The 22,263-nt window shown below is 37.4% G+C and overlaps 1 protein-coding gene across 3 annotated transcripts; it reads right to left on the bottom strand.

The window, feature by feature from the left end:
- Positions 1-480: 480 nt before the first annotated feature.
- On the bottom strand, positions 481-9,010 carry LOC137249468 (pancreatic lipase-related protein 2). 3 transcript variants are annotated; one of them, XM_067781010.1, is made up of 4 exons: positions 8,900-9,010; positions 1,708-1,862; positions 1,179-1,646; positions 481-970 (listed from the first exon to the last, which is right to left on the bottom strand). In XM_067781010.1, the coding sequence occupies exons 2-4, from the start codon at positions 1,808-1,810 to the stop codon at positions 549-551; spliced, it is 993 nt and encodes a 330-aa protein (XP_067637111.1). In that variant the 5' UTR covers positions 1,811-1,862; positions 8,900-9,010; the 3' UTR covers positions 481-548. The 3 variants fall into 3 exon arrangements, with proteins under 3 accessions (XP_067637111.1, XP_067637110.1, XP_067637112.1); XM_067781009.1 differs by having other exon boundaries at positions 8,498-9,004; XM_067781011.1 differs by having other exon boundaries at positions 865-970; positions 1,175-1,646; positions 8,498-9,004.
- Between the last annotated feature and the right edge of the window lie 13,253 nt (positions 9,011-22,263).

Here is a 22,263-nt window from a genome sequence, read left to right on the forward strand (position 1 = left end):
TGCCGTGTCTACCAATTTACCTTAAGTGTAGGCGTCCTATATTGTGGTGAATAATTTCTCATCCCTATTGGACTTTATGCACAAATCTTTCAGCCTCTCAAAAAAGGTTTTAAGTAGAAACGAAGTTAAGGTAATGGGCCTGTAGTTTTTGGGATGCATATGACCTACCTTCACCGCCATTGTTAGTAAAACTACGCGAGAGAGCGGTATATTTTCCAGCCTTGTCCGCTACAAAGAACTCTAGAAACAAATTAGAAAAACTAAAAGACTATGAAAAATATAAACGGGTCCGTTTTGTTGGACGGTACTATGTATACAAATCTTACTTACTAGCAATACGTATGTATGTGGTTCTTAAAATCCAACACTGCCCACACACACAAACACATATGCCTTATATAGACACAACGATTAACTTCGTTATCCTTTCTGGCAACAATGCATTTATTTCAATGAAAATTCCATCAGTCGGTCGGATATTAACCAATTATGCAAGCCCAGCGTGTGTGCACATCACCACCGCACAACGTTCCAGTAACAATTTACTACTAATTTAAACGTCGGTAACGACGTCGACGTCGCTGCCATTGATGCTGTCGTGGATATACCATCGTTCTTCCTGTTGCTGCTAGTTCTGTTATCAATAAGTCTCTTGCCGATGCTTCTTCTATCGTTCGTACACCGTACAACCGTTGCCATTGTTGTCGCTTATATTGACGCCAACGTTTTTGTGATCGACGTTGCTCCCATTTGCGTTGGACGTATGGCGCTTGTGGTTTTGTATCGAAATAGAAATCACCATAGCTTCGATGTTGGGAATGTATGCCAAACCGCCGGCGGTGACTAAGGACACATAGACCTCGCTTAAAATTATCATAACTACTGCAATTGTAGCCCACAAACGGAAATGCTGGGTTCATGGAATGCTTGAAAAACACAGCCGATGAACTATGGCTACACGCGACCGCATCTGTGTGGACGAAAATTGGGAGAAACAAATGAATTTTTAAGTAGATTGTCCACACATTGAATGTGCTGCATGCGGCATATAAATGACAATGGGATGTCTATGCCAATATATTTACACACTAACATATAGCAACAACAAAAACACACACACACGTGCAGATTCGCGCCCAGACAGCAACTCACACATAAACACATATTTACTCACTTACTATTCTGTATATCCGTAACCAAAATTCTACAATGCCTTTGTGGCGCTTTTCCACCATTCGGATAGAAGTCGGCATGTCCACTTTTCACGCTTGTACCCAATGTACCGCCCGATGTATGCAACACTTGCACGAACTGTGCATCTGTGCGGTCGAGACGAAGCTCATGTGAGACAATGGCAGGAAAAGTGAATAGTGGTCCTGCGGGATCTAGACCGATTATTTGTTCAACCTCACCATTTAGCATTGCGCCTGCATAGCCCGCCGCATGTGCACCCAAACTATAGCCAGCTAATGTGACATTGCGCCGAGAGAAATATCTTGGACGTAAATTCTCCAAAGATATAATAATACCAGCTACAGTAAGGCCAACATCAAATATTGACATTGAGGCGCTTTTGTAGTCAACCTGTGAAAGATGGCCCCAATCAACGACGCATACGTTATAATCTGGCGCAAAGTACGTCCAGGCTACAAAAAGGATTATATCAATCAGATAACGTTAACGGTATATATCTATAAAAAATCTTACTTTTTAACAAGTCTTGCACCCACCCTTTGCTTCCTTCGTCATTCCAGCCATGCAAAAATAGCGCCAATTTGCGGCGCGGATCCAAACGCTGAAATCCTCGCATATCGCCCAATTGCAAATCAAAGTGAACTTCATCGCCCTGATTGAGATTAGGGCTGTAACAAAAGAAACGAATTATTAATTAATTAGTTATATATATAAATACTAGGTTTTTTTTAGGAATTTTCTGTTTTCTCAACATTTAATGATTATCTTCTTAATAATTGGAATAAAAAACTAAAAAGTCATGATATTATTTTTTGATAACATTTGCATTCCGTGAAGAAAATTTAAATAATCAAAGCCAATAAAAAATAAGTTTAATAAATTTCTTATCAGCTTGACATACATACATGTTCATGTAGATGTTACCAATGGTTAAAAATGCATACATCTCTTTAAAAATATATATAATTAAAATATTACTTTAAACATTTTGAACGTGTCGTTAAAACCCTTTATCAAAGGTTCTAGTTTTTGGTATGATTGTATATATGTATGTACGAGAGACTTCATCTGCCTATATATTGTAACGAATTTAGTGCAAATCCTCTTACTTGCAACCTTCTGCTAACGTTCGAATCACTCAACTGTGTTAACTCCACTATTCAATAATGCAAAACGGCCCTTATTAGACTACTTTCAAAATAACATTTCTATTGCTCGTCTTAAATTAAACTGTCGTGCCTCTACTGTTTCTGCCTTTTATACTGTCTGGTTTCCCCGTTGCATATTTCTAGGCTTTTCTATTCAAGAATTTACTAGATAGTTATCAGCTATAAAATTACTAGCTATAACTACGTTTATAGCTTCTCATATCCGCGTGCATATCTGAGTAATACTTGCACAAATTATTGCTTTCTTTTGTGAGCATCTCAGATAAGATATATGCATGTCTTTGTGCGTCCCTTCTCCGCTGCTCGTATGGGCATATGGGTAGACATAATGATTGATTTAATGACGTGCATACAAGTCACTGCTTAGCATCGGCTTAGAGATGATAATATCTCTTAGTGTTGCTAATATTCGTCACAATATAAAAATAAAGATGTGCATATGTTTGCAAGCAGCTTATGGCTTCCGAAAGCACTCCCAGATTTTATTCAAATTTGCAGAATAGCTTCACTGTGAAGTTTCATTCCGGGAAGAGGACCAGGACGGGTCTATTCGAACCAATTCTATATACGTTTCAATTTGCCTGAATTTTGGTGTATATCCTGTAGGGAAAATGTCTAATTAAAAACATATGCGTATCTAGTGCATTCCGAGCCACTACTAGTTCGTCATGAAAGGTATAAAGAGCTACACTTCTTAAAAATGCGGAACATGCTCTTTTATTCTTGAAAGCAGCTTTAGATCTGCTCGGATCAGTGCGCCATCGCCACACAAATACTTTTCCAGGTTTCTCAACTATTCCGGCCACATTTCCTAAGGGATTGTGTTTCTATCTCCACTTTTCCCTTCTTATTACAAGCGAAATCAATTGAAATCATCTTGTAACTAAGTAGATTCGGAAAAGTTTTTGCTGCGATCCGCAGATATATTCTATGCCCTGAAAATGTACGGAGCTCTAGCTTATTTGGCATGAAATATAGCAGGCATGCTTAACGAACGAAACGATATCATTTCGTTACGATAATCAACGTTAATAAACGAAACGAAGTCATTTCGTTTCGTTTATTAACGTTAAGAACGACAAATTAACGTTAATTTGACGATCTTAACGTTAATAAACGAAACGAAGTGACTTCGTTTCGTTTATTAACGTTGATTATCGTAAAGAAATGATATCGTTTCGTTCGTTAAGCATGCCTGAAATATAGAAAGAAGGGAATCGTACCTAATGCAATAATAAAGGTGAGGTAATTTCGAAAAAATTTTCATTTAGCCATGACCGTGCGTCCACCGGTCCGTCCACCGGTTAACACATTAACTTTATTAACAATTAAGATATATTTGCAAAACTTGGCCGGTTTGTCTGGGCGCAAAAAGATCTGTATTGAAAATGGGCGAAATCGCACAAAAATTTCGAATCAATAATTTGATGAACACTGATATGTGGGTTAACTTTGCATTAGAAATTCGAAATCTGGAAAAAAATTTGTAAAACGGAAAAAAATTTATAAAAAAATATATTTAAAAGAAGAAAATTGTCTAGTCTTCTAATCCACAAATCCTATACCGTTGAAGATATCATATTGAAGTTCGTCACGATATGTGAAAATAAACGTTTTGTGAAAATAAACGGAAGGTTTTGGGGAGTGTTATCGATGTTGATGGTTGTTTGCCGGATATAGATCCGGTACGTTCCGGTAACGAAGCTCCATTAAGGTACTAGCACGACCATCTCAGGAGCGATTTATATGACCACACTAACCCTTCTAGATCATCCGGCCTCCACCCCCTAGTTCGATGAGGAACTTGGAGTCGCCAGAGCCTCAGCTGCTAAATATGCGTATGATACATTCATATTTTTAGCACGATTCTCCTCGTGTAAGTGAGGTTGACAATTGGGTTGCGAAAACTTTGAAGCTATAAAGCTTTGTATTGCGCTTATCAACAACTTGAATCCCAATTCAAAACAAGTAAGGAAGTTTAAGTTCCGGTGAAACCGAACACTAAACACCTAGCTATACATTTGAAATGCTGTTGTTGTTTGTTTTGTGTGCTTAATAGTGTTACAAGGCTGCGCAATAATACATATACATATGATTCTATTCTGAACTAATTTTTCTTCGAGTTATGGCTCCCGAAACATAGAAAATTGCTTAGCCATAAAAGGGGCGGTGCCACGCACATTTTTTTTTTTTTAAGTTTTTGCTATTTGTTGATAGAAATCCACTTGGGAAATGAATTACCATTGATATAAGGCTCTTTTTTGCAAATATATAGCTTATTTTATTCGTACACGATCCTTTTAAAAACCTTTTGTATAAAAGTGGGCGTGGTCCTTAACCGATTTCGTTAATTTTTCTCCAAAGCATTCCTTATAGTAAAGGAAAATTCTCTGCCGAATTTTGTTAAAGGTTTAACGATTTTTGATTTATGATTAATAGTATTTGTAAATTTGCAAAGCGTGCAATTACTGGCATATGCTGATGACATTGATATCATCGGCCTAAACACCCGCGCTGTTAGTTCTGCTTACTCCAAGCTGGAAAAAGAAGCGGTAAAGATGGGTTTGATGGTGAATGAGGACAAAACGAAGTACCTGCTGTCATCGAGCAAAGAGTCAGCGCATATGCGCATTGGCAACCACGCTACTGTTGGCAGCCATAATTTCGAAATAGTAAAAGACTTCGTTTATTTGGGAACCAGCATCAACATTAGCAACAACATCAGCACTGAAATCCAGCGAAGAATCAATCTTGCCAATAAATGCTACTTTGGACTAGGTAGGCAATTGAAAAGTAAAGTCCTCTCTCGGCGAACGAAAATCATACTCTACAAGTCACTTATCGTACCCGTCCTGCTATATGGGGCAGAAGCATGGACCATGACAACAGCAGATGAAGCGGCTTTGGGAGTGTTCGAGAGAAAAGTTCTTCGAAAGATTTATGGACCTCTACGCGTTGGCGATGGCGAGTACCGAAGAAGATTTAATGATGAGCTGTACGAGCTATACGCAGACATCAACATAGTCCAGCGAATTAAAACGCAGCGGCTGCGCTGGCTAGGCCATGTTATGCGAATGAAAGATGATGCTCCGGCCAAGAAAGTGTTTCTATCGGAACCCGCCTATGGAAGCAGAGGTAGAGGGCGGCCCCCACTCCGTTGGAAGGACCAGGTGGAAAACGATTTAAACTCCCTTGGTGTGACCAATTGGCGCCGGTTGGCGGAGCGAAGGAGCGACTGGCGCGCCTTGTTGGACGGCCATAACCGTTTAGACGGTTAAGCGCCAATTAAGTAAGTAAGTAAGTAAATTTGATTTTATCACCAGTGGGCAGTGACACGCCCATTTTAAAATTTTTTTCAAATTTTTATGAAGCGTCTCAATGTCAGTCCACACGTCAAATTTCACCATTCTAGGTGTATTATTTACTAAATAATCAGGTTTTTTGTGTTTTCCAAAATGTTATATATATAAAAAATGGGCGTGGTTATCATCCGATTTCGCTTATTTTCAACACCAATCTATTCTGGGTCCAGATAAGCTCGTGTACCAATATTTGGTGAGGATATCTCAACATTTTTTATACCTTTCATGAAAATGAAATGGTATATTAATTTCGTCACGAAACCGAAAATTGTAAGTCCTTAAAGGAAAACAGATAGACCCACCATTAAGTATACCGAAATAATCAGGTTGAAGAGCTGAGTTGATTTAGCCATGTCCGTCTGTCCGTCTGTCTGTTTGTATGCAAACTAGTCCCTCAATTTTTGAGATATCTTGATAAAATTTGGTGAGCGGGTGTATTTGGGTGTCCGATTAGACATTTGTCGGAACCGACCGGATCGGACCACTATAGCATATATCCTCCATACAACCGATTTTTCAGAAAGAGGATTTTTGTAATATCTTACCCAATTTAACAGATTGAAGCTTCAAACTTCACCATATACTTTCGTATATTGCACATATTGTTGCCTGAAAAAATTTATGAGATCGGTCGTATATATAGTATATATCCCCCACAACCGATTGTTCAGATAAGGAACTTTTCGTAATTACTGCCCTATTTTAAGAGCTAGAGGCTTCAAATTTCAACGAATGCTTACATATATAGCATATATTGTTGTCTGAAAAAATCATAAAGGTCGGTGGTATATATAGCATATATCTCATACAACCGATTGTTCAGATAAGAAACTTTTCGCAATTTCTACCCCATTTTAACAGCTATAAGCTTCAAATTTCACCAAATGCTTACGTGTATAGCATATATTGATGTCTGAAAAAATCATTGAGATCGGTGGTATACATAGTATATATCTCATACAACCGATTGTTCAGATAAGAAACTTTGCGCAATTTCTGCCCCGTTTTAACAGCTAGAAGCTTCAAATTTCGCAAAATGCTTACGTATATAGCATATATTGTTGTCTGAAAAATCATAGAGATCGGTGGTATATATATTATATACTTCATATAAACTTTCATTTTGATCCCTTTTTTAAGGCTATAAGCTTCAAAATTCATCAAATTTCATCAAATAGTTACGTTTACGTCATATATTTTTGAAATACGTGATTCGTAGTCATGGTTTTTACACGCAGACCACAAAAAACCTGAAACTTTGCATCCTCACACAAATTACCTACCTGTTTTTTATTTTATATTTATCTTAAAAATCGTTAAGGTATGTAGACCTGTTCACTATATATTTCTTATCTTATACATCCGATTATTCGGAGATTACGAACGGGATAAGATTATTGTTCAGCCCCATTCATGAAAGGTATGAAGTCTTCGGCACAGCCGAAGACAGTCCCGTTCTTACTTGTTTTTATTTTTTTTTATCTCAACATTTACTCAACACTGAAAGAAAAAGACTGGTAAAATCAATCGAAATACGGGTCTTTCAACCGAAATTTCTGTCAATTTTTATCCATCGCAGCAAGATGTTTAATCAACTGCGCACAAATCGTTGATTTGTAATTGACCTTTTTAGTAGTCAAATGAACAAAAAAAAGTGGTTGCGACAGCTTTGTACGAAAGTACCTATTTTGCGGCATTTGCAAGGCTGATGAGTTTTCACTGAGATCTTTTCATGGCAGAAATACATTCGGAGTGCTTGCTTGTCTACCCAAGGGCGACCCCGCTTAGGAAAATTTTCTTCTAATAGAAAAACCTTATTTCTTAAGTTTTTATGTTGCTTTGCCCATGGTGTGAACACAGGGTCTTCGGTGTGGTAGGCGGAGCACGCTACCATCACACCAGGGCGGCCGCCATATACATACGTAAATATGTGCATACATATAGTTCACAGCATACATAAGTACAAAGTAGGAGCGCAGTGAGCGTAAAATTCTCTTTGAAATTTGCTCACGTATTGACTATTGATCGCTGTTGAAATGACCAGTGAGATCAATTGTGCTAACAAACAAATCAGTTAGACTGATTAGGAATCTGTCAATTTTACAGAGTTTTGTTAACTTAAGAGCAACAATTTTTCTTCTGTTGAAATGACTAAACGAATTTTTTCGCTTGACAAAGAACTCGGTCGAATTAACCATAATTCGATCAATTTCGCCGAAACTCCGTTAAGTCAAGAAAAACAGAACCGATTTGTTGATTTTACTAGCACCATTTCTTTCAGTGAAGTTATCGTGTTAAAGGACAAACAGGCGGACGGACGGACGGACGGACAAAGCTCAATCAAATTTTTTTTCGATGCTCATGATTTTATATATGGAATCTATATTTATCTCGCTTCCTTTATACCTGTACAACCAACCGTTATCCAATCAAAGTTATAATACCCTGTGTACAAGTATAGCTGGGTATAAAAAATTAATCTTACATACTTTTTCGTGCACTTATACCTCCTGTATGTATACAATTTATTTCAACTGGGTATTTATATGAGAGCTCTCACGCAATGTTGTGTTTCGCTAAACTTCTTTACTCTTAAGCCATATTTTGCTATTTGGCTTTAGGCATAAATTTATTTATGCGAATACCAATAATTTGATCACACGGTATTATGATTAAGCAAATTAAAGTCATGTGGATATACAAAAATGCGAAGCATTAAAAAAATAAATTGTTCATAGGCCAACAAAAAAAATATACATTTATTTTACGTACGTTGTGCGGCATTCAAAAACAATGCCCAGATTTGGAGCAGCGCGATTCAAACTCGTACGCAGCATTGTTTCTTGAATATAACGCAATGCGTTTGCCAAGGCTTTCCATTTATGTAAATGATGTATCAAATTTATTGAATGAGATATTTTTGGTAGCGTTAAAAACATAAAGCCACAGAATATAAAGAAAAAACAACGCCTTGACTGCATTTGTATAACACTCAGTAGATGAATAAATATTTTATGTAACTCAATTTAATTTGATTATTTCGTTCTATTTTTACGCATCACGTTTTGTCAAGAACAGAGCCAAATATGAACTACCGCACTTTTTTTTATTTTTTTATTTGATATGTTATGATAATATCAACAACTTCTTACAGAACATCATTCATCAACTCACTTTTACATTCAACACAAATAATTCACCGCCGACCTGTTACCGCTGCCCTTTGGCATAGAACTGACGAAACCTTTGCGTGTTTCCCGCTCATTGCTAACGCTTCCATTCAACCGATCTACACAAAGCCGCAGTCATTAAGCTACTATCCGCAGAGGTCGCTTAGCTCTAAAGTGATAGCCGGTTGTTAGAAGAGAGTTGGTAAAAACCATTAAAAAGTTAAAACTGAAATGCCGAAATGTATTAAATAAACAATAATTCAATATCTAAAAAAAAATGTGAATGAGAGAGTTACTGTATTTTGTAATGAGTTCAGGTTGAGCAAACATATTCCAAGCTACTCTTAAGCTACTGTTAAGGTTTAAATTCATATAGTAAATATGTAACTTTGTCTTTGTGTGTGTAGGTTTGTACATTTAAATTTATCTTCTATCTTCTTTTTTTTAATTATGTGCTAAAATATTTCAGTTGATTTAAAACCGCAACTCATTAACTTCCTAGTGGATTAGCAGTAAATAAATAACTCCAATTTACTACAACTGAAATCTATCATATTTTGGCCTAAACCTAACACACCCATTTCCAACAGTTTACATTATTTATATGACAAATGGGCATTTCCACGGTATCTGACAGAGTCACCTGATATTATATACTTTTCCAATTTTAAAAACATAACTGCTAACCGGTTCGAACCAAATTGCGATTATTAGGGAATTGTGTCATTATGATGGGATTTTTTTTATATCAATCTGTTAGAAGGTAAAATGGTCCCTATTAAATTTTGATTAGTTTGAACTGGCTGGTTCGTTTGGACCTAAAGTAGACATAGTGAGTCCATAGTGTCACCAGCATGTTTACTCGACAACCAAACTAAAGGACCTTCTCAAATACCAGGTTTTATGTTATCAAATATCTCCGCTCTCCACACGTTTATAAATTTGTGCCTAAATTATAAATCACGTATCGGTTTAAGTAATTTTTTTAAATTTTGTTACCTAAGCTCTAAGCCTATCACTATTCACTATTCTATTTCCTAATTTTGTTGAGTTTATATTGTAAAATTTTTTGAAAAATTTAAATCTTTGTTTTAATCCAACCCAAACCATTTTAGAAATGTAAAAATAGAAACTGGAATACAGTTCTGGGTTACCAACAAAACCTAAGAGTTTAAATTAATTTGATAAAAACTGAAAATTGAAAATTTCATTTTTGAGAAGTACTGTAAGTCATTGATTCCTTTTCAAAACATTTAGTAATACATACATTCAAAAAAATAAATTGCAAGGTTTAAAATTTTCTTAGTAATATGGGCTGCTTTGCCGTTATTGCTGTTTCTTCTTTCGGTTTGCTTCCTCAGTTTGTTTTGAAACTGATTTTGGTGTTTTTTCGGAGAACTATCTGTCATGGATGGACCTTTATTTATATTGAGCCGGGTTGCAGCCGGTGCGTTCTGTGCTTCCGCTGTTATGGCTGTGCATCTCTCTAGTGCAGTGCATTTTTTAGTTATGCTCTGCTCTAACCCAGTTACTAGAAATCCGGTTTTAATATCTGGGCTAGTGTCTTTTTGCTTGGTTAAGACGCGTTTCATATTTTTATACTCAGCTGAGCAGAGCTCATAAGGTATATTAATTTTGTTCGCATGACGGTACCCCGTAACTGCATAATTTGATCGATAGATATAGGCTTCTATATATCACAATGATCTGGGCGAAAAAAGAAATTCATTTAGCCATGTCCGTCCGTCCGTCCGCCCGTCCGTCCGTAAACACGATAACTTGAGTAAATTTTGAGGAAACTTGGTATGTATGTTCCTGGACTCTCATTACCAAAGACGGATAAAGCGATGAAACTTGGTAGGTGGATTGACCTTATGACGCAGAATAGAAAATTAGTAAAATTTTAGACAATGTGCGTGGCGCCATCCACTTTTAAAAGAAGTTAATTTAAAAGTTTTGCAAGCTGTAACTTAGCAGCTGAGTACGTAATGTTCGCTTACACCCGAACTTACCCTTCCTTACTAGTTTATAATTATTTTAGATTTCTTTTAAGCTGTGCTTCTGCATCCCTCATTTTCCCCATACATTCCTGAAGTGGGGAATCGCGGTGGTACTTGGGGTTTTTCCTGCTTTTGGGGGCAAGGTCTTGGTTCCAGTTGCCATTGTGAGCTGTGTTGCTGCTGTGGTCGTTTGCGGCGTCAATGCATTTTTTAATCGCCTTATTGGATGGGGCAGCGGGCGTTGGATTTTGCCACTTCTTCTAAATTCTTTAATTTCTCTTTCTCTTTGTTTCCTTATTTCTCGGTTTTTTTATTCATCTTTGTTCATTATGCTTCTATAGGGTCGCTGCTCCAATCCGCTATCTCTGCTCGTTGTACGATTTCTTAAATGGGGAAAAAAGTCTCCAACAGGATGGCCACGCTAGGGTTGACACAAGCGCTTATAAGATCTTGCATACAGAGTCAAGGTAAGCGCTGATCAGAAGTATATCTCAACTGATCTTGTACTGCCACGCTAATGGCAACGTGACTAAGAACGTACTTGGAGAACTGCCAAGGTATAATTGGGACGGGGCGAATACAACATTACCCCAATAGCCATTTCAAGAACGTTTCGTGGTAGAATGCTACTTTCACCAGCTTATTAGCCTTCTAGTCCTTATCGTGTTTTCAGTATACCAGAGATCTTACTGGTATCAGTCCCTCGTCGCATTGCTGCCTCCTTCGCCTGGGTAGGCTGTTCCTTGTGGCAACCTCATCGCTATTGGTGATGCTTAATTTACGAGTGGCATCTGCTCGCATGTTCGCTGACGGTGCTCATGGCACGTGAGGTCTTTTAAAGCAAGCCGTCATCGCTAGCCGCTCTTGGTCTGAAGCTGCTTATTATTTATTCGCAGATAGCCTATCTAGATAGGCCATCCATAATTAGCCAGTAGTACCCTGGGGGCCTGAATTCAGCCAAAGCAGTATACTTATTTTATGGCCTCATATAGCCCCTATCGCGAAGAAGTCTTCCTGCCATTTAAAATGCAGCCGATCTATCTGGTTGGATGTCATTCAATGTATTCAAGATCATCTTTGGCCCATTAAGAGATGCTGTTAAAAGTGTTACGTAGACTCCTAAGACATAATCCTTGTATTTCAGGGCTTTCTCTTAATTTATAACCACCCACCCTGCCATGTCTACAGACTTGCCTTTGATGTATGCATAATATGTAGTGGAGAACAGTTCTTTATTCACGTTGAACTTTAGGTACACATCTATTATCCTCTCAAAGGTTTTGAGCAGGAATTCGACCTTGGTATTGTTCACCAAGCCCGGCACTATACGATCCGTGATCCAAGCGTTAGTGCTGTATGCTGGCTCTTGCGAATCACCTGCCTATGGGAAATGTGTGTCGGAAACCGCCCCAAGTAAAACTTCAATACAAAATCGATATCACATCTACAAACCGTCGATAACAAGGCCGAATCATAAAAATATCGTTTCCCAAATCATTCCGCATAGATTGAGGTACACAGTCGTACTTTCGCTGCTTCGCTGTTTAGTACAAACTGGTAGGCATGACATTTAAATCCTCCTGGCCGTATAAAACACACATTTAAAATCCAACAAATTTTTTAAAGTAATTTACAAATTAAGCATTTGTAAGATTTTTTCAATGAGATAATCTGAAATTTGATATCCCAGAAATGAAATCATCAAAGTAAAATTTTATCAAAGAAATGTTAGCGGGTCATGGTTCATGAGTTAAGGTGAAAACAAATTTTATAGGTGTGTGAGTATTAATGCAAAAACTTAATTAGTAAATTAATGCCAGTCAGTGAGTCAAATTATAGAAATGAAATTGAATGCGAAATTTTATCAATTCATTAATCTTGAAATGGGCGGAAAATCTGTTTTAATGAAAATCCTGAGCAGTGGTGGCCATCACAATGAAGCAACTCACAAAATACACACACGCACACTACTACACACCCACATTTTGATGGACAAGACAAGATTTCTTTATTGACAAAGGTGGTCAAACATATTTTTGCGCTTGCCGATTCATGCAAACAAGTAACGCATATTTTAGAAGCTTTTGTTACAAATAAAATAAAAAGCAAATTAAGGTCTGAGCTTTTTGTTGCCATGGTATGAAAATAAACGAAATGAAACTTAAATGAAGTTTTGCGATGTTAAAGTTGCAACTTAACATTCCGCTTATGGTTTGTTATCGAAGTTGCTATCAATTAAAAAGATAATTGATGAACTACCGATGAGAAAATTTATCGATTATGCATCTAAAATTTATCGGCAAGTTATCAAAAAGTTATCCATTTGCTATTTGCTATCGATTATAACTTGTAAGTCTCTTTGAAGCCCTTTCTGCTGGGAGTGGGATTTGAACCCGCATCGATTTTTTTCAAAAAGTTACCGGGTTTTCTAAAGGATATTTAACAGAAAAGTTATTTTATTAAAAAATAATCGATTGTGTGGAAAGCCATTGGTTTTTTTTCCGCATGTTACCAACTTTTACCGAAAATTTATAGATTTTTCATAGAAAAGTTATCAATTTTCTAATAAAAAAGAATCGATTTGTTATCGAAAATCATAAAGGATTGTATGAGTATTATCGGACTGTTATCAATTTGTTACCGATGACTCGTCGATTTGCTTTAAAAAGGAGATGGCGATAAAACTACAATATAAAATCGATACAAAATATGTGACCCATCGAAAAAAATCAACAAGAAGCCGATGACTCTGCGATTACAAACTGAAAGCTCGAAGGTAATATGGCTTCCGATAAGAACCGCAACGAAGTTTTGGGAAAGTGCAAAATAATCCAAATCATTTAGGAACGCATTAAGTGTATCTATTATAGAGCCAGGAAGCGCCTACTACATTTCAGGATTGGCAAAATTATAAGCATTGATACCTTCTTTTGAAGTACTAAGTTAAATGACTAAAATTTTTTAGCTCAAGTATAATTAGCTGCTTATTAGTTCGCGAGCTGTAAAAGGAAACGAGATGCTTTACAGAAAAAAAAAGAAAATTTTACAAAAAAAACGGAAGATTTTAAGATCGGTGCGAATTTCTGTCAAAAAGAAAGCGATGGCCATGCAGGCGATGTTCAGGGAGGACTTAGATTATGGAGGGAGAACTTGTGAGAACGATGTGCAGCCCAAAGAGGATGAGCCCGACCCCGGAACCGATTATGTTCGAATTAATGTTTCCTTACCCGGTTATGAATAGTCGGAATAATAATAACCAGATTAACAAGTAAGGAAGGCTAAGTTCGGGTATAACCGAACATTACAAAATCAACTGAGAGCTTTGAAAACAAAATGAGGGAAAATCACCATGTAGGAAAATGAACCTAGGGTAACTCTGAAATGTGTTTGTATGACATGTGTATCAAATGAAAGGTGTTAATGAGTCTTTTAAAAGGGAGTGGGTCGTAGTTCTATAGGTGGACGCCTTTTCGAGAAATCCTCATAAGGTGGACCAGGGGTGACTTTAGAATGTGTTTGTACGATATTGGTATCAAATGAAAGGTGTTAATGAGTATTTTAAAAGGGAGTGGGCCTTAGTTCTATAGGTGGACGCATTTCCGAGATACCTATTAAAGTAGACCAGGGGTGACTTTAGAACGTGTTTGTACGATATGGGTACCAAATGAAAGGTGTTAATACGTATTTTAAAAGGGAGTGGGCCTTAGTTTTATAGGTGGACGCCTTTTCGAGATACCGATTAAGGTGGACCAGGGGTGACTCTAGAATGTGTTTGTACGATATGGGTATAAAATGAAAGGTGTGTGTTAATGAGTATTTTAAAAGGGAGTGGGCCTTATTTCTATAGGTGGACGCTTTATCGAGATATCGCCATAAAGGTGGACCAGGGGTGACTCTAGAATGTGTTTGTACGATATGGGTATAAAATGAAAGGTGTGTGTTAATGAGTATTTTAAAAGGGAGTGGGCCATAGTTCTATAAGTGGACGCTTTTTCGAAATATCGCTATAAAGGTGGACCACGGGCGACTCTATAATGCGTTCGTACGATATGGGTATCAAATGAAAGGAGTTAATGAGTATATTAAAAGGGATTGAGCCTTAGTTCTATAGGTGGGCGTCTTTTCGAGATAACGATTAAGGTGTACCAGGGGTGACTGTAGAATGTGTTTGTACGATATGGGTATCAAATTAAAGGTACTAATGAGGGTTTTCCAAGGGGGTGGTCCTTAATTGTATATGTGAAGGCGTTTTCGAGATTTAGACCAAGATGTGGACCTGGGCGACCCAGAAGACCATCTGTCGGGTACCGCTAATTGATTTTTATATGTAATACCACGAACAGTATTCCTGCCATGATTCCAAGGGCTTTTGTTTTCGCCCTGCAGAACTTTTTCATTTTCTTCATCTTAATATGGTACCCATTTTACAAAATTTTTTTTTTAAGTTATATTTTGCGTCAAAAAACCGATCCAATTGCAATGTTTCATCCCTTTTTTCGTATTTGGTATAGAATTATGGCATTTTTTTATTTTTTGAAATTTTCGATATCGATAGAGTGGGCGTGGTCATAGTCGGATTCTGCCCATTTTTAATACCAAAATAAAGTGAGTGCAGATAAATACGTGAACTAAGTTTAGTAAAGATATATCGATTTATGCTCAAGTTATTGTGTTAATGACCGAGCGGAAGGATAGACGGGTGACTGTGTATAAAAACTGGGTTTGGCTTTAACCGATTTCATCAATTTTCACAAAAAGCAGTTATCGTCATAAAAGCTATGCTCTTACCAAATTTCACACGGTTTGGTGAATTTTTGTTCGACTTACGGCATTAAAAGTATTCTAGACAAATTAAATGAAAAAGGGCGAAGCCACGCCCATTTTAAATTTTCTTTTATTTTTGTGTTTTGTTGCACCATATAATTACTTGAGTTTAATCTTGACATAATTTACTTATATACTCTAAAGATATTAAATTTTTTGTTAAAATTTTACTTTTAAAGTTTTTTTTTTAAATTTTGCGTGTTCGTCATCCGATTTTGCTAATTTTTATTTAGAACACAAATTTCATCATAATATCTTCAACGACGAATTACTTCTTTCGCAAAATATGCTCAAGCGATTGAATGCCCGACGATTGGATTACAATTATTCTTCGTTTCACTATCGCGGAATTAGCTTTGCGATACTACAAATAAGGTCCTGTCATAAGACAACCGTGAGCCGGGTAACTGGATCTTATTAGTAATGCTTTAGACCGGGTAAGTCTATTTTGACCAGATTGTTACTATATTTAAAATCTTGGAAAAAAGCAAACAAAAAATTATACCCAGTAATTCTCCTCCGATTTTAAGGGGCTCTTCTACAGCACGGAAAGGAGCTACCTATATGCCGCTTTGTCTGTGCTTGGTTTTCCCGTAAAACTTATATGGCTCCTTAAATTGAAGTCTAGTAACACCATCGCCACAGTGAGAATTTGGAAGGGCATCCGCAAGCCGTTTAAAACTGAATAAGATTTCAAATAAGCGTGTCCCCTATCCTACGACTTCCCTAATTTGATGCCACTCTGGAGCAATATTCTGTATAAGCCTGCAGTTACTGGCACATGCTGACGGTATTGACATCATCGACCTGAGCACCTTTTTTTTCAGTTTAAAGTAAGCAGAATTTACGGAAGAGTTCTGTTTACTTCGAACTGAAAAACCAAGCGAAAAAAGATGGGTTTAACACAGAATGAAGACAAAACAAAGTACCTACTGTCATCAAGCAAAGGGTCAATGGTTTTGGGCCACGATGACAAAGCCGCAGTGGGCAGTCATAATTTTGAAATAGCAAAAGACTTCTCCTATTTGGGAACCATGATAAACACAACCATTAATGTCAGTCTAGAGATACAGCGAATAATTATAAATAAGTGCTACTTTAGACTAGGTAGGCGATTGAAAAGTACAGTTCTCTTTCGGCATACAAAAACTATTATCTAAAAGTCAACTATCGTACTCGTCCTGCAATATGGTGCAGGAGAATATACCATGACAACATCAAATGAGGTAACTCTCGGGGTGTTCGAGGGAAAAGTTCTTCGAAAGATTTATGGGCCTCTACGCGTCGGCGATGGCGAGATGCGAAATATATTTACTGACGAGCTGTACCAGCTATTTACAGACACCAACATAGTCCAGCGAATTACAAGAATGTGGCTATTCTGGCTAAGTCATATTATGCAATGACGGCTAAGAAAGGATTCTTATCGGAGCCCGCATATAAAACCATGGAAAGAGGGCGGCCCTCTCTTCGCTGGATGGACTAGGTAGATTGAAATTTACTGATTAAGCCGCACTTTAGTAAGTAGGAAATTTGTGTTAGTGTTTTTATTAAAACATAGCGTTAACACCTGCAATGAGGCTCAGCGTCTCGGGGCAGTTTCAGCGCATACCATATGGCCACAGTAGGATAGCGTCAATAATTTGTGGACGAACAGACTACATAACTCCGTATCTGGGCTTCGCAAGTGCTCTTAGAGCCACAATAGAGTTGGATGGTTGACGCAAGGGTGCTAAAATGGCAGGCACAAGTACAGCGATGATTGCAAAGTATTGGAAGGAGAAGAGTCTGCAGTATACCGTGTTGATACGGAAATAAACAGATCATACAAGCTACCAAGTCGCAGCTGAAGTAGTAGACGTTACCGAAGCAATATAAAAACAGTAAGAAAATATTTTATACTGTAGCTGCGTCAACTTTTTTATTGAGAGCCAAGGAACAATTGAGCCAATAATCTCGCATAATACAACATCTTAAAATGTGTTTGAGTGTAAGCAATTCCTGTAAAACATATGGATGGGGAGCGGCATGCATCTATAAGAATAGATGGGAATGAAAAAGCAGATGACCCAATGGCGCATTCGTCAATGCTTGATCTGTAGACTGCCCAATGAGATTTGATGAGATTAAGAGAAAGAGAGAGTTGCACATGATCGACCAAGGTGGAAACGCGTTGCAAGCGCATGGCTGTATATTGTCGAAAGTCATATGTAGGTCTTACAACCAGTAACTAAAAAGTAAACTTAATGGTTTAAAAGAGATAACTGCAGACTCATGATGGGTGTTCTGACATGACATTGCCTTCTGGCCAAGTGAAAGCAGACGTTGGAAGTGTGGGTTGAAAGGGAAATGGTCATATTTGTGCTCGTGCTTTGCACTTGTCAGGCTAAGACTCAGTTTTAGAGAGTTTGAAAACTAGTCCTATAAAGCTTCTTGTATTTGCCAAGGGAACGAAATTATTTTATAATATAGGACCTTATTATACTCAGTTTAGCAGATCTCAAAGAGTATATTAACTTTGATTGGATAATGGTTGGTTGTACAGGTATAAAGGAATCCATATATCAAATTCATCAGGATCGAAAAAAAATTTGATTGGGCCATGTCCGTCCGTCCGTCCGTTAACACGATAACTTGAGTAAATTTTGAGGTATCTTGATGAAATTTGGTATGTAGGTTCCTGAGCGCTCATCTCAGATCGCTATTTAAAATGAACAATATCGGACTATTACCACGCCCACTTTTTCGATATCGAAAATTTCGAAAAACATAAAAAGTGCGATAATTCATTACCAAAGACGAATAAAGCGATGAAACTCGGTAGGTGAGTTAAACATAGACGCACAATAGAAAATTGGTAAAATTTCGGAAAACGGACGTGGAACCGCCCACTTTTAAAAGAAGGTAATTTAAAAGTTTTGCAAGCTGTAATTAGGCAGTCGTTGAAGATATCATGATATAATTTGGCAGGAACGTTACTCCTATTGCTTTATGTATACTTAATAAAATTTATCAAAATCGGAGAACGATAACGCCCACTTTTAAAAAAAATTTTTTTAAAGCCAAATTTTAACAAAAAATTTAATATCTTTACAGTATATAAGTAAATTATGTCAACATTCAACTCCAGTAATGATATGGTAAAAAAAATACAAAGATAAAAGAAAATTTCAAATGGGCGTAATTCCGCCCTTTTTCATTTAATTCGTCTAGAATACTTTTAATGCCAAAAGTCGAACAAAAACTTACCAATCCTTGTGAAATTTGGTTGCGGCTTAGATTCTGGGACGGTAACTTATTTCTGTGAAAAAGGGCGAAATCGGTTGAAGCCATGCCCCGTTTTTATACACAGTCTACCGTCTGTTCTTCCGCTCGGCCGTTAACACGATAACTTGAGCAAAATTTGATACATCTTTACTAAACTCAGTCCACGTACTTAACTCACTTCGTATTGGTATAAAAAATGGCCAAAATCGGACTACGACCACGCCCACTTTTTCGATATCGAAAATTACGAAAAAAAATGCAATATTTCTATACCAAATACGAAAAAAGGAATGAAACAGGTTATTTGGATTATTTTATTGACGCAAAATATAACTTCAGAAAAAACTTTGTAAAATGGGTGTGACACCTACCATATTAAGTAGAATGAAATGAAAAAGTTCTGCAGGGCGAAATAGAAAACCCTTGAAATCTTGGCAGGAATACTGTTCATGGTATTATATATATAAATAAATTTGCGGTATTCCCTTTTAAAAGCCTCATTAATACCTTTAATTTGATACCCATATCGTACAAACACATTCTAGAGTCACCCCCGGTCCACCTTTATGGCGATATCTCGAAAGGGCGTCCACCTATGGAACTAAGGTCCGCTCCCTTTTAAAATACTCATTAATACTTATCGTTTGATACCCATATTGTACAAACGCATTCTAGAGTCACCCCTGGTCCACCTTTATTCCGACATCTCGAAAAGGCGACCACCTATAGAACTAAGGCCCACTCCCATTTAAAGCGCTCATTAACCCCTTTCATTTGATACCCATATCGTGCAAACACTTTCTAGAGTCACCCCTGGTCTACCTTTATGGCGATATCTCGAAAAGGCGTCCACCTGTAGAACTAAACCCCACGCCATTTTGAAATACTCATTAACACCTTTCGTTTGATACCTATATTGTACAAACGCATTCTAGAGGCACCCCTGGTCCACCTTAATAGCGATATTTCGAAAAGGCGTCCACCTGTAGAACTATGGCCCACTCCCTCTTAAAATACTCTTATATACCTTTCATTTGATACCATGTTATACAAACACATTCCAGGATTACCTTCGGGTCATTTTCCTACATGGTTATTTTCCCCTATGTTTTCACCAAAGCTCTCAACTGAGTATGTAATGTTCGGTTACACCCGAACTTAACCTTCCTTACTTATCTTTGATAAAGCTTTTCAGGTTGGTCATTAAGCAAACTTTAGTAAATACTACGGACTCATTCAGTCCATTTGAGGTCTTCACGAACCGGCCAGTTTTACGTAAGTTTACTTACCCGTCCATTAAAAAAAGCAAACAACTGTAATTTTATTTTATAATCTTCATACTCTGTTTGCTTGTAGGACGCTGTACTTCGGATAAGCCCTTACTACCTGCCTAAATCATTAAAAGGACTTACGAAACAATACGGAACAAACGAATTGATTTACGAAATAAGAAAAACGTTGCAGCAGCTCAAATATATACGAGATAATACGGCTTTACCCAAATATGCCTTGTCACTATTAAAAGAACTTCTAGTAAAGCAGAGCAAAAAGGAAATGTGTGTGTTTCAAAGGCGGGTAAAAGTAGATCTAAACATGGATATGAAAACGGCAAAACTGTTGTGTTTCCGCTACTATAGCAAAGGCGCTGGTTTTATCCAATCTATTGTTTAACTTATATCGTGACTAGTTAAGTAGCTAAGCCTAAGGGCTTATAATCACGCTCATCACGGAGCTTGCTCAAATAGTTATTGCCTATATTTAGACTTCCACATATGCACATATAAATGTATGTATATTTGTATGCTTTCATTACTTCCTAAACATTGATTATACCCCAACTGTGTGAACGTGCCAGGCTCAGCGTAATGTATAAATCAAAGTTTTCCGTGGATTCGTTGAGATGTAGGCGTTAAACTTGAGCTGAAAAAAATAATATATATTTATATAATCTGTAGCAACAAAAAAAACAAAACCTGATGAAATATCGTTTTTATTTGTTTTTTTTTTTGTTGTTGTGTTTGTATTAACGGTGCACTCATTGTTGTCTTGTCTTTACTAGTTTTTTTTTTTTTTTCTTTTTGTTTTCTCCTCTCACCCTCTCAAGTGTTTTTATAGTAAATTATTTTCTTTTACTATTTTTGCTTTTTTTTCTAATTTTACTTTGAGATCATGTACGGTCAATGTTTGTACAACACCTTGTAATATCCGTTGAAAGTTGAATTAAGCGCAGTGACTATTATGTTTTATTCTTGGGCAGACATGGGGAGATAGTGCTGCCTGATTGAATTTTTTTCTAACCCACTGTACAAAGTGAAACTATAATTTTGCTCACATTTCTTCCGAGTAAGAGAAGATCTGGTTGCGCTTAACCAAAAGAAAGGTAGGGCATTAATTTTGAGTTTACATATGTAATTGGCTCCTATTGGCTCCTGGCGCCAATTGGTACGACACAGAGAATTTAAACCACATGTACCTTCGAGCGGGGTGGAGGTCACACTCTTTCTCTGCTACCGCAGGTGGATTCTGATAAGAATACTCTTCTACTTCTAGCTAGCGTAGCCACTGTGTTTTAATTCACTGGACCACGTTGGTTTCTACATAAAGCTAATATAAAAAAAAAAAAAATAAATGTAAGGCGCAATAACCTCCGAAGAGATCTAAGGCCGAGCTTCTCTTCCAATTTGCGTCGTGCTCCTCTTGATTTTCCCTACAAATTGGCCGGACGGGACCTACATGTTTTATGCCGACTCCGAACGGCATCTGCAAGGCAGATGAGTTTTCACTGAGAGCTTTTCATGGCAGAAATACACCCGGAGCGCTTGCCAAACACTGCCGAGGGGCGACCCCGCTTAGAAAAATTTTCTTATAATTGAAAAACATTATTTCTAAAATTTTGATGTTGCTTTGCCCGGGAGTTGAACCCAGGGCATACGGTGTGATAGGCGGAGCACGCTACCATCACACCACGGTGGCCGCTACGAAGTCTTTTACTATTTCAAAATTATGACTACCCACATTGGCGTGGTAACGAAGACTTAAATGCGCTGACTTTCTTGCTTTATGACATCGAGTACTTTGTTTTGTCTTCATTCGCCACCGAACCCTTTTTTTTCGCTTGTTTTTCCAGTTACAGGTAAACAAAACCGCGCCGTATTAACTTAAGGAAATCGCATGATAAAGAATCACGCTGTCTGAAACCTAATTTAATTTCAAACGGCTCAGAATAGTCCTTCCCAATTCCGACGGCGCTGATGGTGCTGCTCAATGTCATTTTGCA

Source organism: Eurosta solidaginis, chromosome 4 (genome assembly GCF_040869045.1).
Source record: "Eurosta solidaginis isolate ZX-2024a chromosome 4, ASM4086904v1, whole genome shotgun sequence".
Taxonomy (NCBI): domain Eukaryota; kingdom Metazoa; phylum Arthropoda; class Insecta; order Diptera; family Tephritidae; genus Eurosta; species Eurosta solidaginis.